This window comes from Montipora foliosa, chromosome 1 (genome assembly GCF_036669935.1).
Source record: "Montipora foliosa isolate CH-2021 chromosome 1, ASM3666993v2, whole genome shotgun sequence".
Lineage (NCBI taxonomy): Eukaryota > Metazoa > Cnidaria > Anthozoa > Scleractinia > Acroporidae > Montipora > Montipora foliosa.
Genome location: NC_090869.1, coordinates 45053356 through 45070855, shown reverse-complemented (window position 1 = coordinate 45070855; position 17500 = coordinate 45053356). Strand labels below are relative to the sequence as shown.

General features: G+C 37.6%; 1 protein-coding gene across 2 annotated transcripts in view; it reads right to left on the bottom strand.

The window, feature by feature from the left end:
- Window positions 1-3865: 3865 nt before the first annotated feature.
- The window catches only part of LOC137999489 (N6-adenosine-methyltransferase subunit METTL3-like), a 146895-nt gene continuing 133260 nt past the window's right edge, over window positions 3866-17500 (bottom strand). For both annotated transcript variants that reach the window (XM_068845269.1, XM_068845261.1), the window contains 4 exons: window positions 6859-6924; window positions 5608-5683; window positions 5178-5214; window positions 3866-4117 (listed from right to left, as the gene is read on the bottom strand). In XM_068845269.1, the coding sequence (XP_068701370.1) occupies window positions 4000-4117; window positions 5178-5214; window positions 5608-5683; window positions 6859-6924 (297 nt within the window). In that variant the 3' untranslated portion in view covers window positions 3866-3999. The remainder of the gene's footprint in view (window positions 4118-5177; window positions 5215-5607; window positions 5684-6858; window positions 6925-17500) is intronic.

The following is a 17500-nucleotide window of genomic DNA, read 5'->3' as shown; positions in this document are numbered from 1 at the left end:
AAAAATATTACTTATTTCAGAAGGGTCACTGGTGACTATGTTTCCAACATTAGAATTTTTGATTGAATTGATGGGCTTAGCGTTTCTCGATTTTCGCCCAAGTATGTTGTTTATCCCTTCCCAGGTTTTTTTCATATTAGTCAGGTTAGTAGTGAAAAACTTAAAGTAATATTGCTGTTTACTTATGCGTGTTAAGCTACAGATTTTGTTCCTATAGACTTTATAATTAGAGATTTCTCCCGATGCATACAGCTTGTTCTTAATCCTAATGGACACTCTCAGGCTCTTAGTTATCCAAGGCTTACAAAGGTGCTTTACTTTTCGTTTAGAGGGCGCTTTTAGAGGTGCATGCTTGTTCACAATCTTGTTAAATTTGTTGCAAAAAGAGGAAAGTAAATTGTCCACATCACATGTGCCAGTTATAGCATCGTGCATTCCAGTTTACACCGGAGAGTTCAGCGTTAAAACATTCAGCAGAAAAACGTGAAAAGTCTTGCAACTTGACTTTCTTCTTGATCTTAATTTTGTCCTTCATAGATTTGAAAATGCAGAATTGTGAAAAATGAACGCTGATGTTAGAAATTATATTTCCGCAGGACACAACTTGGTCAGGATTATTTAGAAATATATTATCAATAAGGGTGGCAGAGGTTTGGCAAACATGTGTTGGTTTGTCAATAGCAGGAATAACGTAGCAACTCTGAAGAGAGGATAAGAAGTCATGGCTATAAGAAGACGTGTGACATTTTAGAAGGTCAATATTGAAGTCGCCGATGATAACGACATGTTTCCCGGAGGAGACAAATTTTTCTATAGTTTTTTCAAAATATTGTTGAAAACGTTCAGGTGAATTATGCTGTCTGTAAAGAATGCCACAAATAATAGCGGAGCTCCGTTTGGCGCGCGTGTGCGGAGCACCATTGCTAAGAAAATATGGTAACCCATCGACGTGAGAAAATTTGGTTTTGTAGCCATGAGGTCATGAACGTCCGTACGTACGTACGTCCGTCCGCCCCTCCATGTATGCCAATGTGACCAGTATCACGTAACCATATCACGGGCTCAAGTTTAGAGCTCATCGAGGAGGCAATACTCCATTTTACACTATAGCTAGTGTATAGCATACATCTTTGATATTGGACATCAAAGTTATGGTCAATTGACACCTGTCAAAAGAAGGTATCCGCTGAACAGTATCACGTGACCATATCGCGGGCTCAAGTTAGACCTTATCGAGGTCAGCTGTTTTTTTTTTTTTAATTTAAGTTGACCGCTGACCTGGGACTGGTTGTTGATTGGATTGCAGGCTCAAGCCAGGTCAGACACTCACAGCCGAAGGAGGCTTAATTTTTCGCGCTCTTTCTGTGGCTCCACGCGGCTACATAGCCAAGCTACACGTCAACAAAAGCTCTTGACAGTTGATGCTTTTCATGTTCAGGTACGGTTTGGAAAATATATTTTTCTTTCATTTTTCGCTGGTTTCAATCCAGGTTTAACATTATATAGCTGTAGTTATTCAAGTCAAGCATTGGAAAGATATAAACTTAAAGCTGAGTGTTTATTTTTAATTTGTTTAGGGCTGCTGTTTGTTCTGAATTGCAGTTTTTGGTATGTCTTAAGATTTTTAATTTCGAATCTACTAAGGTTGCAAGATGCCTGGACGGCCTATGTCAGAAGAACAGAAATGAAAGAAGAGAAAGAGAACGAGAACGAGAACGACAAAACGGTACACCAGTAATAGCTTAAAGTTGGTGGAAGAAGTTACTCCACAAATTCTTTTCTTGGACACTAAACCATTTGTTATTTCTACAGATGAGTTATTTCAAGTGGATGCATATTTCTAAAACGTGGTTTAGTCGTTTTTTCCTTTGTTCAGGAATGAAACTCGAATTTTTATTGTTAACTGGGATTAAATAACAATCATCTGTACTCTTTTTGGACAGAAAAGATCGATTTGTTGCTGGTTTGTTTGGCCTTAAAATGCGAGTGAACAAGAAGTTTTTTTACTCTGCTTGCCTAACTGTGTTTCGATATGCCTCGACAGTGACCAGAATTTTGCACTTATGTTCTAAACATGTAATCGCAATGAGTTCTCGTAAAAGTATAAGGAGAAATATTACCAGCTTGTGTTTTCAGAAGTTCGTTTAGAGCAAACACAGGTAATTTGAAGTTTGTCCTTTCTAGCCGATTCTGGTTCTACACCAAGCTGGCGTGTTTCAATGAAATACATCGAATTGTAAATGATCTCGTTTTCAGAGATAAAGTGGAATAAATAAAGTACATCGATAAAACTCCTTGTTTGACCTTGAACCGACAAAGACGATCTGTCACATCACGAAATATAGTACGTCTGTAATTTCTAATTTTAGTGCGATTCCTATTCGCTGGCGTTTGACAGTCGACTCTGAAATGGTTTCTTTCCTTTTCCGATCGCTTGGTGAGGATTTGCTTGTTTTCTTTTAAAACTCTTGCTATTCAAGAAAAATTAATTGCCTAACTTGTGAATTCGACAGTAGATTTCGCTGGAAAAACCAATATCACACTCATCCCCTCGTGATTCATGCGATCAGTCGGTTTTTCAGGTGCAATTAACCATGGAATTCACTAGTTAGGCAGTGAAGAAAATGTTACATAATTAAGCAATATCCGGGAAAACCAGAAGGCCGACAGTTCCAAAGCCTTTTATTTTCACTAATTCTACAGCCAGTAAAAATAAACAAGCCAGGAGCTCCGCTTTTAGGCTTGGCTAAATCTATATATTATTTTTCTTATTGACAAAGGAAATCTCCATCCACAATGCTTGGAAAGCTTCATTAGTAGTCTTTTCTAAGATTCGATAATTAAGCGATTCATTAATAAACATACCTACACCTCCTGACACCAAAGGTGTCAGAACGCATTCAAACACATAACCTGGTATTTGGGCAGTACATGTATGCAAATTAGAATTAGCGATTTTTGTTTCCGAGATGCACCACTGTAACTAAAGGTCTTTTTTTAGCATGATCATAGCAGGCCCGGAAAAACTGAGGGGGCACAAAGATCTTAAGCGATTTGTATTTTGAACTTGATTATTTATTTCCATGGATTCCCTATTGGAACTACACTGTCCATGGTATTCGCAATAAAAATCTAACGGGAGTTGCAACAAACCAGTTGTGCAGAGTACTTCCAACACTGCCTCCGCATACCAACGGATATTGAAAAACTTACAAACCAAAACAAGGGCACACAGCATCCATAGACTGTATCACAGTCGATTGTCAGCGGTCGATGGCCATGATTGCAGTGTTGATAGCCTAGCCTTTCGGCCTAATAAGTCAAAATATTGCGTTTGTGATTTACTTAAGTGTGTATTGTTATTACTCGGAATATATTCCAAGTTTTAATCTGGGTAGAATTTAGTTTTCTGTGCAGCAAAAAGCAAAATAGAATTAGGATTTCATTGGTTAAAAGCTATGCGTGATAACCCCTAGGGAGAGGTGGTAATTGAAAATCTAAACATCTTCCAGATGCAAAACAAACTTGTGAACACGCGAACCTAAATCCTCGTAAAGGGTAAACATGACGAACACAGAAGCGAATGAAAGGATCCTAAAAAAAAAGTTTCTTGACCTCAGTGATATTGGGATAAACTGACTGCATGTCAAAATGTTGCAAAATTCACTGTTTTTGTTAATTGATCTTGTAGCCATACGTGTCAAAATAAATTGAGTTTTTGGGTAATTCGATAAAGCTATTTCGCCCACCCGCAAACAGGAGGTTTTTATGAAAGCTTGGTGCTCCGTCTCGTCCAGAACAGAACTGCCTGTTGTCTATGACAATTCCGAAATACACAGGGCTCCCTTACCACAAAAAACACAAGTATTTTAACAAGAACGTCGATAAATCGACCTTTTTATTTCTTCAGGCTATTTCAATGATTTTTGAGGAATTCATGTCATGATCTTGATTGCATCTTTCTTGTGCCATTTTACCCAAACTTTCCATGGTAACAACTCATGTCTTTGTAGTTGAGGTATTGAGGACGGTTCCATCGGGATAACGTTTTTTGAAGCGTGTGGTAACTTCTGGATCAAGCAAGCGAACACCGTCCAGTTGATTTCCGAGAGTTATCCTGTGTACACAGAGTAAACTGGTCACAGGGTAATCCAAGACAAACATTCTCAGATAGAATTATCAGTTCTGCTTTTTATATAAATTAAAAGCAATTCTCATAAGAAAGGCCTTTTTCAAATATAAGTGGTCTGTCTACAATAATATATGTTAATCCTCGCGCGACCCGGGGTAATCTATCCTACCCGGCTCAGCCCCCAACCCACTCTCAAACAGTGCATTTTTTATGTCGAAGGGTTAATTAGTTCCTAATTTTCCTTTAAGTCGGTAATTGCTTGAATATCACAAATTCCTTCATCCAGGCTAACTCCATCTGCAAGGGATTACCCTCATACATAATCTTTATGGGTATATGCAGCATGAAGGCCGATTTCAAGGTAAGTCTCGAGAGGGCAGAGAATAGTATTTTGGTCTTGATTTGGGTATCCTTTTCCACAAAACTGGCAAGTTACTTGAAAAATTTGGTGTAAACAAAGTCTACCGGCAAAATGCCATCGAAATATCATTCTGGAACAAGGAAGCGGAATCCTTCCACAATATGACAGGGGACAGGGAAAAGGATTTACAAAGTTTAGTCCAGAATAGAAGTGTACCTCCACTTTTTGTGGTATATAAAACCCAAGACCTAAAGACATACCCCACTATCCACAATTTATGGAGAGGGACTGACCACCTTATTTGATTTTGTCTTAGATATTGTACACAGTTTGAACGTACGATTTAAAAGCCTTTGTGGATCCAGAACTGTAAAAATCATACCAGAAGAGCACATCAGAAAATTACCACATGACAAAACTTGATTTCTACAATCACAGCCAAAGAGGCAAACTTACGCTAATACGCTTTTAGCGAGCTTGTGACTTTACTCAGCAAACACTGACTTCTGGTCAACATTAAATACACCTTCCACTCCATGCACCACTTCGACCTCGAGACAATAACGGCTTACAGTATACCGTATTTACCCGTGTATAAGGCGATCTCGTGTATAAGTCGAGCCCCCATTTTTGATTCATATTGTATTCTGTAAATGAAATGTAGAAATTTTTCACCGGACTCACCAGTTAGGTTGAACGTTGTGCTGTCTACCAAACAGTTCTGCAAAGATGAAACCATTAGCAATACTCGATTGTTTTGCTTTCACCTGTAAGCTGTGACGCTTTTCCCGTTTCACTGTTTGATTGCTGGGCTATGTTACGACTGTTCGGCAGGATACGACATCTATCTAGAGGCCATTAGATGGTCTCATGGTTAAAGCATTCTTCTTACAGTTTAGTTTGGATTTACCAAAACCACACTGAAGGCAAGAAAATAAAAGGAGACTTCGGAAGGAAACGTTGGAATTAAAAAAATTGTATTGTGAGCCAAAAGAATTCCTGGGAAGGAGGATACGCGAATTTAAAATTGGACTGTCACGTTCCATATAGATACCAGAAGAGGCAGCATGACAATAAAGAGATATTAACGAAAGACCTAAGAATACATACACACCTATTTTCCTTGTTCCTGGTGACAGCCGCTCGATCACACCATAGATTTCATCTGGCTTGTGACTTGTTTGTCGAACCTAAGAAAACGAAAATGAACCAGTATTACAACTGAACACTTACTTAGCGAACTTTACGGAAACTTAATCTCACAAAACTAACGTCCAAGAGCCATCTCAATTTTCTTGATTCAGAATTGTGATCATAAACTCGACTTATTGCTTCAAATCTACTCCATTTGTCATACGATCTTTCGCTCGATCCCTTTTGTTAAATCAAAGCGTTGTATTTCATTCCACCGGTTAGATTCTAAAGGTTATGTTCAAATGTGAGACAATATGTTTTCAAATTCCAAAGACTGGACAGAGAAATTAACTTAAAAGAACGGCAAATCACCCTTGTTACGACCTTCGCAGATTTTGCAAATTGGTATACCTGTCAAATTCTCGGGTAGGTTTGTACTTCTTGTTGAACACTATATTTCATTGGTTGTATAGTGTCGTACTTCCTATTGTTGTTCTGTGCAAAACCTATTGTTATGTTTTTTCGTTCTATTGGCCAATCTTGAAGCCCGTTCAATGAGGCAGAGAGCAATAATCCAATCAAAACTCGAGTTTTGAACAGAGGCTTGATTTGAATTTTGCATTATTCATCCAACAACCAGATTATTGAAATGATTCCTAAGATAAAATTTGCAATAATGAACTCATAAATCGGCTAGTCTGAGGAACGCTTGAGCTGTTTTGACTGTAACTCTGGTTTAAAGCTGGGGTTTTTTTGTTTATAAAATTGCTTATTTCGATGTAACATAGCTCGTGCATTTTCCCACGTGTGCAGCTTTGATTTTATTTTTGTCCATATTTGGGCATAAAATTGGTGTCCTAAAATCCCCAGTTTTGTTTCAAGGAAAATAGTTCCAAGTTATACGCTTCAAGGTTATGTGCTTCTGCTTTAAACTCAAAAACACATCCATGGCATGCAACAACTGAACTTAAGCATAGCTTCTTTTCCCTATTTGTTTCTTACTTGCCTTATTAAACTACTTTTTTGCATTTTCAAACCAATTAGTATTTTTCTGTAGCTTCAGCCATCAGTAAAACTCGATTTAAATTGATGTTATGAGCTCGATGGTCTATTTTCTGTTTGTGTTTTCCTTTTAAATTGTATAAGGTAAAAATACAACAAATGGGCGAAGGTTCCAATGAAAATTTTTCCCTCCTGAGAAACGGTTAAACATTTTTCTTGGTGAGCAGACCTCAGCAACAAGCACATCACAGTCCAGGCCTCTATTGAAGTTTTTACAATCCCCTTTTACGCCAACCTGTACAGAAAAGAGACAAAAGCAACATTTTCAACAAGAGGGAAAAATGTAAAAGAACCTGTATCGATGTATACCCGCCAAAATTAAACTTTCATATTTTATGTTTGATTCAACATTTGAGTTTCACATTTTGACATTCGAGTTCAGAATTGTACATTCGAGTTTCACATCATTTTTGAAAGCGCCACTGCTCATTCCATCAACAAGTAAGCCGTAACATTTTATGTATGTTTGATCATTTTATGGAAGTTCCACTCTTTATCTTGCGGCATGTATAAGTGACTTTACCTTTCGAGAGGAAAAACGAAGGCATGACTCTGGAAATCTTGACAGATCCAATGAAGGTTGACGGATTAATTTTAAGACTCAATTACCCGCCTCATTCGTCTCTTGTTAACCTTGGTGATCATTGGAAAATACAGTACTGTGCAAAAAGAATGCAAACGAATTTCGTGCTTTTCGGTACTTTTCGCTACTTTTCGACAAAATATAACAAAATTTTGGGCAAAACGAATTTTCATTCGAACTTCGTCGAAATTTCGAAACACCTATTGTTTCAATCAAAACGAAAATTCGCAACGGCTGCGCAAATATTCGAGTGACATTTCGTTGTAACATAACGAAATTTCGAGAGTGCTTATTGAAAGTTCGCAGCGAGCATTTGCCTTTTACAGTACATTTAATTTAATCCTATTAAAAACTGGAAACTTCATTACTCTCATTCACATCTGCCAAAATACCCTTACAGATTACAGAAAAAAGGCGAACATCATCGGTTTTGCCAAAAGATTAAGCGGGCAGATTAGTCATGGTGAAGGAAGCGTTTTTACAATCCCTTTCTAACAGCCTAGTTTCGAATTATGCAGAAACAAAATAACAGAGTCGAGGTTCAGGGGAATAATTTGCATTTTCCTTTGTTTTGAACAAAACAAAATGCTAATTATTCCCCTGAACCTCGACTCTGTTCTTTTGTTTCTACACAATTCGAAACTAGGCTATTCAGTCAATGAGTGACACCTGGATTGCTTCTAAGAAACATGTCACGAAAAATGTCCATTCCCCATGTGTTTTCCAGTTCTGAATAACCAATATGTTAAGAGAAGTGTCTATTGCCAAATAACTCGAGTTTGGATTATCACACAGCCCTAAAACTTTGACACGCTTATGATTTATTACCCTCCTACAACATCTCAATTTCTTGACTTAATTTGTTGAATGGTAAGCGAGTTTATTTTTTTTTGGGTGATACTTGTGTGACGTGAAAACCAAGAAGAATTGTTAGGTTTGGTATGTTAAAATGGCTATGGCGATGATGTTATTTGTCGCGTTTACACTCAAGGTTGAGAGAAGAGTACAGTTGTTGATTCCATTCATTCATAAAAATGTGAAATGCTAACCAACACTTTTTTTCAACGCCCTTTTCTGCTGTCGCGATGCCAGTTCAAGGGTGGCTACACTTGTGATTTTCATCGTGTGCTGGCAATGCAACAAAATTTGAAAAAATTGCATCACCGGCGCAAGCAAAAAATCGCTTGTGTAGCTGGGGCTTTAAGATTACGATATTTCAATTAAGTTCTTGAAGGTTCGTTTCAGTGCGTACGAACTCCAACCAAAATTTCGTTTAGCGTTCGAATTTTCGTGTGCTGAAAAATCACACTTCTTGCCCCGAAATTTCGAGAGAACAATAAGGGAATTTTGTCGAAATTCGTTTGCATTCTTTTTGCACAGTACTGTAGATGAGATGATCAGCCAGCTTGGTTAAATTAACCGGCGAGGCTCAATCAAGAGTCATGGAGTTTGCTCCCTAATTTTAGAAACAATGCCGTGGAAGTCCACAATTTAACATAAGGGTAGAGCAGTTATCTCTTCTTCTCGACGAGGGATTTCAAAATCCCACGATTGCACGTTGCTCCACCAACCGGTTGGCTAGCAGTTAGGCTTGTTGAGTGTGGGAGGTAGTGAGTTCAATTAGGGCCAGACCAACAGTCAAATAACTGAAATGAAGGTGCTGCCTTTTTAAGTACATTTCATGACGATGACGACCTATAAACCGAAGGCCCCACCTCACAACCTTTGTTCAAAAACTCCCACACACACACTATTTAAAAAATAGCGGGGTACAGAGTCCCCGGTGTTGTGCTCTGGTCTTTATTTTCCCTCAGCCACAGACAGACAACCCTATGCCTTAGATGCAAGAGTGTGTTACGTCACGTTATAACGCCCGATTCAACTGATCGAGGAAAATGTTCCGAAAATCCATTTTATGGACAGCCAGATAAATAAAGTTCACTAACGTACTATTCTCTGCATTGTCCTGAGTGTTTTGTTGGGATTTTGGGACGCTTTGTTTTCCCCATCAGATCTGACGCATCGTCGAATACATAATTTTTTTCATTTCTCGTTGAGTCAAGAAAGGCTCTGTTGACAGGACGTTTCTCGTGAAACCATATGACAGGATCTGTAACCTTTTCTTAATCCAGTGATTGAACAACAATATTGTAAATAGACTTTGTAAATTTTAGTTAACCATGTGTTTTGATTTATCCCCATTGTAATTTTATGTAGTTCTATGTCTTTCATTTCTCACGGTGTTTTAATAAACATTAACAACATAAGTACTCTCACACTATCCTTTAACAAGACGCTCCATAAAGCGTACACTGGGTTGCCTGTGGTAGGTGTTACACAAAAACAGAAGGCACTGAATTGGGTGGTATTGAACTGCAGCGTTCCAGTTAATTTTTTCAAGTGGGGGGTCATTAGGGGAGTCAGGGTGGTTTAGTGGTCATCACTCGTGCCTCCCACCTCTGTGACCCTGGTTCAACTCTGGCGTCGGGTCATTTGTGGGCTGAGTTTCAATGGATCTCAACCTGACTCCTAGGGTTTTTTTCTGGGTACTCCGGTTTTCCTCCCTCCTCAAAATCGACTCCCAGTCATTTACATCTGGCTGGGTTTGCGGTGCTACAAAATCACACATGGATCGTGTGGCGACAGCCGTAGGCGCCTTCACATGCATTCAGTCCGATCCTGTTGAGCCGGTTGATCCTGAAAAGCCCTTGTAGGGAGCGGTCAGCAGAGGCCCTTCAAGTTCACACCTTTAATTATTTTGTAATGTCCTGACCCATTTTGAGGTCCTTTAGTTTTTTAAGCTTTGGTAATAAATTCAGTTTAAAGATAACAAAACACGCTCTTGAGCAAAATTCACTCGTTTATTCTTTAAATACTATTAGTCTGCAAATTGCTCTGACGTTTTCCAGCATGTCATGCAGTTGCACTAACCAATTCCTCTTCTTGTTAATCTAATCTGATGCCAGGGCAAAACATTGTCTGGCTTACGTGTGCACCAAAAAGTACCGTAAAAGCCAGGAGTTAACAGAAAAAGAAAAGCAAAAAAACATAGTTTTATATTTAACTGAATCAAATTCTCATTAATGACAATTGACAGTAAAAACCTGAAAATTTCTGCAGTCTCTGACTTTTATGAACGAATGGAAAGGTCATGATGTTTTGTCAAAAGGAAGAAATTGATCTCGTGCTAGGCAACCATAAAGGTGCATGTGATCACCTTGTACTTTTTAGCCAAGAAACGTCTGTCTTTGGTTTTTTAATTTTGTTGTAATATTTAACTGAATATTTACATTTCATCTGTCGGGTCAGGAAGCCTTCTTTGTCAGGTTCCTGAGAAACGTATCTATTTTGACTTCAGGGTGAACTATTTACACAATCACGAGGCTAAGCGGCCATGTAATTGAAAATCTGAACATCTATGAGAAACAAAAACATACTTGCGAACTATCACAAATCACAATGCTGACAAGCTCAAAAGCAGAAGAAATGGTTAATAAATATGAAGTTTGTTACTATCTGAATGTTTTTGTGTTAGAGTAAAGGGATATGTTGTCACGCAAATGATGTAATTTCATGACACTCAAGATTCGCTAAAAGTGTAAGTTTCATGTGAACAATCTTCGCAATAGTAAGTCGTAAATTGGATTAACCAGGAAGTTAAAGAAATATTGTTGCCTTCCCAAATAAACTTCATTTTACACCACAATGACAAAATCATTTGTCAGAAAAATAAAACTCCTGTTTCCTCGCGTATCACATTTCAACGCACGTATGCAAATTTGTTAACTCATTTTCACCTTGTCCGGATTCCCGCAAAATTTTTCGGTTTTTCTGTCAAAATTTTCACAACAATCAAACCACAAAAGTAGCAACGCCACAACAAATGTAGTCGCATTTACCTCTTTGTTGAATGCTCATGCTTAACACAGGAATTTTTAGTTATTGTGAAATTTTTCTCTATTCATTAGCAATCACCCTTTCAAATTTCAGATAATTTCAACTGGTCTGCGAATATTTTATGAATTTTTTTCAATGGGATGTCAAAAGGCCAAGTGGATGTTGTACATAATCGGCAAGTTTGGGCGATCAAGTTGCGCGTGTGACCAGTTATAAATATTTTTTTCCCAAAATGTTCCCGAAATGTCAAGTATCACCACAGAAGACAATAACATCACTCTAAAACCTTATTCTACGCAAAAAGTAGGTTCTGGAGGTAATTTTGAGAGTGGAAATCAAGTTTACGGGTAACAATAAATACAAACTCACGAGGCATGGTATATTTAATAAAGTTAACACAACAGAGAGATGCTAACCTCATTTTGACACGAAAGCCATCAAAACTATCCAGTTAAGCTCGCAGAGTACAAAACATGATGAATTCATAAAGTCCACCTTTTCCAGCGAAATATTATTTGAAACAAACAACATATTTGCTATTAGAGGCAATCTTTCTTTCAAAAAATTCTTACAGACTGTACAGAGAACAGAGATCACAGATCCACTTAAGGTCTGTCTTTGTTTAACCCATAAGTTACCAGAGAATTTTCTATTTGGTTTTAGTGTTCTACATAACAACACACTTGGTAAAATATTAGAAATACAACTCATTTTGATTTCTCAACAGGCCATAGTTGTTGTCGAAGTCCATTACTGCTCGCTTCTAAGATTTCAGATATTTATTTTTCACCGCCTGTCTTATTTATTTAATTGACGTTCCATTCTTGAGCTCCATAAGGGTATAAAGGAGGTAGTGTGGCCCATTGGTTAGGGCGGTTGCCTTGAGATCTGGATATCCCAGGTTCAAGACCTGCTCTGACCACTCGTTGAATTTGTTCCTGGTAGTTGGGATTCTTAACAGCTGTAGTTCTGGTCCGTCGTTTCGTTGTGTTTCATTGGCCCTGAAAAGCCCCTATGGGGTGCGGTCAATTAAGTATGTATGTATGTATGTATGTATATTTTGTTTAAAGATGCACTAAAACGCCATGCATACATACAGCAGTTTCCCTTTCAAAAGGTAAAATCACTCATGCATGTCGGAAGATAAAAAGTGAAACACGCATAAAATGATCAAACATACATAAAATGTTAAAGTGCCTATAACTTCAAATAACATTTTGCCATTATTTATTCTCCGAAATCATCCCAAATACATCGTGTTACTTTTAAAACCTTTTAAATGAAATTTCACTTTTTTATTGGCTTTGAAAGACGGGAAAAGTGATCATAATTTGATCCACAACCGAGCAATGAAGGGCAATGGGTTTGATACCGGGTTGACATCACAAATTGATCTGCATCGCTGTTTTTAAAGAACTTTCTCAATGCAAAGCAGTTTGTGACGTCAACCCGGTATTGAACCCAATCCTCTTCATTGCTCACTTAATTCAGAAAGCAATTGATGACCAAAGCTATCCCTGTGGTATATTCCTCAACTTAACTAAAGCATTTGATACCGCCAATCATCAGATTTTGATTAATAAATTAGAGTATTATGGTATTCGAGGTATTGCCCAAGACTGCTTTATATCTTACCTCAGTGACCGACAACAACTTGTTACTGTTAATAATGCAACATCCTCTAAATGCAATGTAAGTTGTGGAATCCCGCAGGGATCAGTACTTGGTCCACTGTTGTTATTATATATAAATGATTTTCACTGTTGTTCAGATATCTTCGATTTTCATCTTTTTGCAGATGATGCAAATTTGTTTTATAAAAGCAAAACTGTTTCCACACTAGAAACAAACATAAATGTTGAGTTAAATAATATTCACATATGGCTCTGTGCTAATAAGATTTCACTCAATATGACTTTCCATCCACCTCAAAAGAGGTTACAATCTCATAATTTCAGTCTGGCTATAAATAATAAGCAACTTAAGCGAAAATTCTTTATAAGGTATCTGGGCATTCTAATTGATTCAAACTTAAACTGGAAGAAACAGGTTGAAGGTATTGTCAACAAAATTAGCAGAAGCATTGGTATCCTTTCTAAACTCTGGTATTATGTTGACCTAGATATTTTATTAAGCTTATATTATGCCCTTATATATCCTTTTTTGACCCATGGAATAATTATCTGGGGAAATACCTATAAGACCACTCTTCAGCCAATTTTAATTCTAAAAAAAAAGCAATGCGAATAATTACTTGCTCTAGATTGGATGAGCACTCTAGTCCCTTGTTTACAGTACTGTGCAAAAAGAATGCAAACGAATTTCGCCCTTTTGGGCACTTTTCGCAACTTTTTGACGAAATATAACGAAATTTTGGGCGAAACGAATTTTCATTCGAACTTCGTTGAAATTTCGAAACGGCTATTATTTCAATCAAAACGAAAATTCGCAACGCCGTGCGAATATTCGAGCGAAATTTCGTTGTAAGATAGCGAAATGTCGTCCTGACATGGTGAAATTTCGTCCTGACATAGCGAAATTTCGTCTTGACAAAGCGAAATTTCGTCGTGACATAGCGAAATTTCGAGAGTGCTTATTGAAAGTTCGCAGCGAGTATTTGCCTTTTACAAGTTAATGTTCAAAAAAGGCCAGTCGAAGCCCTCATAACTGACCAAGCCGGGAATTTGTGAGAGTGGTCGCAACAAGAACAGGTTGCTTATATACGTGAGCCGATTCTCGCAAGAGACCAAAATTAAAAACAATGGAGGGTGGTTGTCGCTTACGTAGAGAAGATAGCGTTTGATAAAATTATTTAAGTGGACAGATTAGTCATGTTAAAGGAAGCGTTTTTACAATCCTTTTTCGGAGCTAATTCAGTCAATGCGTGACATCTGGATTGCTTCTAAGAAATATGTCATGAAAATGTTGATTCCCCATGTGTTTTCGAGTTCTGAATAACCAATACAGTATTGTGAAAAAGTAATGAGAACGTACTTCGACGAAATGCGCGAATTTCGGGGCTTAAGAGAAGTGTCTATTGCCAAATAACTCGAGTTTGGATTATCGCACAGCCCTAAAACTTTGACACGCTCATGATTTATTACCTTCCTACAACATCTCAATTTCTTGACTCAATTTGTTGAATGGTAAGCGATCTTATTTTTTCTTTGCATGATACTTGCGTGACGTGAAAACCAAGAAGAATTGTTAGGTTTGGTATGTTAAAATGGCTATGGCGATAATGTTATTTGTCGTGTTTACACTCAAGGTTGAGAGAAGAGTACAGTTGTTGATTCCATTCATTCATTAAAATGCGAAACGCTAACCAACACTACGAAATTTCGTTTTAAACTGCGGCTACACGAGCGATTTTTTGCTCGCAACAGTGATGTGATTTTTTTAGACAGCGCGCAATGAAAATCCCAAGTGTAGCCACTTGCGATTTTCATTGCTTGCTGGCGACGTGACAAAATTTGAAAAAATTGCATCACTGGCGCGAGCAAAAAATCGTTCATGTAGCCGCGGCTTTAGGATTGCGATATTTCGATTATTAAAGTTCTTGAATTTTCGTTTCAGTACGTACGAACTCCAACCGAAATTTCGTTGTTAGATTTACGAATTTTCGTTTCAGTACGTACGAACTCCAATTGAAATTTCGTTGTTAGCTTTGCGAATTTTCGTCCTGCGTTCGAAATTTCGTGTGGCTCAGCGAAATTTCTTTGAAATTTCGGCCGAAAAGTCACACTTCTTCCCCCGAAATTTCGAGAGAACAATAAGCGAATTTCGTCGAAATTCGTTTCCATTCTTTTTGCACAGTAATGTAAATCTCTGGGTCTTTTTGGACCCAGTAACTTTTCATTGACCAATCTTTATGTATCAATATCATAACCAACTACTACCACCTGTCTTTATGTCTTTTTTCACTAAAATAACACAGATCCATAACTATAATACTAGGCTTGCTGCAAAACAGCCTTATCATCTCTCAAAAGCAAGAACAAATCACGGAATATTTAATATCAGATTCAAAGGACCATCAGTTTGGAATTCCATTGACGAAGATATTTAAAAATCATCTCCATTGTCTTTGTTTAAAAAGAAAATGAAACAGCAACTTATCAAAGATTACTAGACATCTATAAATCGATTTTGTAATTTTAAGATAAGAAATAAAAAATACTCTTTTGAAATAATAATACTCTTTTGAAATGTAAGAATTTTAGTCACTCTAATATACTGGTAGTTTACTTAACTCTATTTATCTCTATTTTTGTCTGTATCCATGTTTGCTTGTTCTTGTATCCCTGACCTGAACATTTTAACATCTTTTCTTTTAATAAAGCTGGCTGCCTGGAATTTTGAACTTTTAGGTTATTTCAGGCAGCCAGCACCCCTATCATCTGCTGTACTATTGTTATTATTGTCTAATTATTGTATAATTGTTATTAGTATCACCCAACCAGTGGACTAATGCAAATGCTGCATTTTGATTGGCTACACTACTAGAGGACTATTAGTAATAGTCATCGGGTAACGAAAAGCGTGACGCTTTTTTTTGTTTTATTCCCAAATAAATATATTTTCAACTTGCATTTGCTAACTTTATTATTGCCTTTTCTGTCCGACTAGTTGGGTGATACTAAAACAATTAGACCCTTCGCCCTTAAGGGCCACGGGTCAATAGCCCATGAGGCGGTGGGCTACGGGTCTAATTGTTAATTAGTTTATTGTAACTATGGGGTGAAATAAAGTATTGTTATTGTTGTTAAAGTGTGTCCACTTTTCGGGTCTTTCAAAGCCAATAAAAAAGTGAAATTTTATTCAAAAGGGTTTAAAAAATAATATGATGTTTTCGGGATGATTTGGAAAGTAAATATAGTGGAAATGTGTGTTGAGGTGAAAGGCACTTTAAGACTTGCATGTTGAATGATGAATGAGCATTGGCGCTTCTGAGAATGATGTCGCAACGCAAAACTCGAATGTTGCAAAGTGAAACTTGAATGTAGAATTGTGAATTCAAATGTAGAATTGTGAAACGCGAATGCACAATTGTGAACTTGAATGTTGAAATGTGAAACCCAAATGTTGAATTTTGGCGGGTATATAACGCCATAGCAGGCAAGTTTCTCCTTTGTTCCAAATTTGCGCATGAAATGTAACCTACATGATTTTAAAATGATAAAGTAAATGATACAATATTTTTTCCAGTGCTAATAAAACCGACAAAAATGAAACGGAAAAGTAGTGTAGCAAAATTTCCCCAGAAATTCGGTTGCTAGTTTTTACGCTTGAATAAAGGCATAGGAAGGTTGGCCGTTCACGGTACAAAATGTAGGTTTGAATCCCTCATAGCACTAAGGCGTTCATGGAAAATAACAGGTATGAAATATATATATATATATATATTATTTAATCTTATGTTCTTTTACATCTGGCCGAGCTATCACTAGACATTTTTTTGGTGCCAACATTATGTCCTGGAAATAGCCTTTTCAGATAAAAACGTCCAGGCAAACAGCTTCAACATTTGCTTCAACATCGGTTCGATTTTGTGGAACGATGATAAACGATGTTGACTGCTAGGGTGGGCAAACGTTTTCAACACATCAGCAACATTTGATTCAAAGCTTCACGAAAAGCCTGGTATTTAGTCCCAGGCTGTAGTCCCGGTTGTTACTATGGATACGGACATGGTGCGCAGAGGCATACCTAACCAAGTTGACAGAGTGGGGGCAGACGGCTTCACCTTCATTCAGCATTCGCAATAACAAAAGAATGTCGAATGGTTGTTGAAGCAAAGTTAAAACACTTTTAAACTCATTCGACATCAATTCAACTTTGATTCAACAGGGGGGCAAACGGTCAACATCCCTGTTCAACAAAATCGAGCCGATGTTGACGCAACTGTTGAAGCCATTTCCCCGGACCTTAAAGTGCACCTAAACTCAAAATTTTTCGTCTACAATATTAATCCCCCCAGCAAAAACAAACATGTTTTACCATTCTTACCACAAAATTTTGCTTTCATCTGTTGGCCAAGACGAGCAAAGTTATCAAAAGTTGCAGTAGTCTGGACCCACGACCGTGATGTGAGAGGCATGGGTCTATTCTCGATTTTAAGTCACCAACTGCTTTGCAATGTAAAATTTCTTTGAAATGAGGGATGCAAAGCAGTTTGCGACTTAAAATCGAGAATAGACCCATGCCTCTGTCACATCACGGTCCTGGACAAAATTACTGCTAGTTCTGCCAAGTTTACATGGCTAGCACGACACAGAAAAAGTGAATTTATCGGTAAAAATGGTGACATATGTTTGCTTTGCATGGGGAC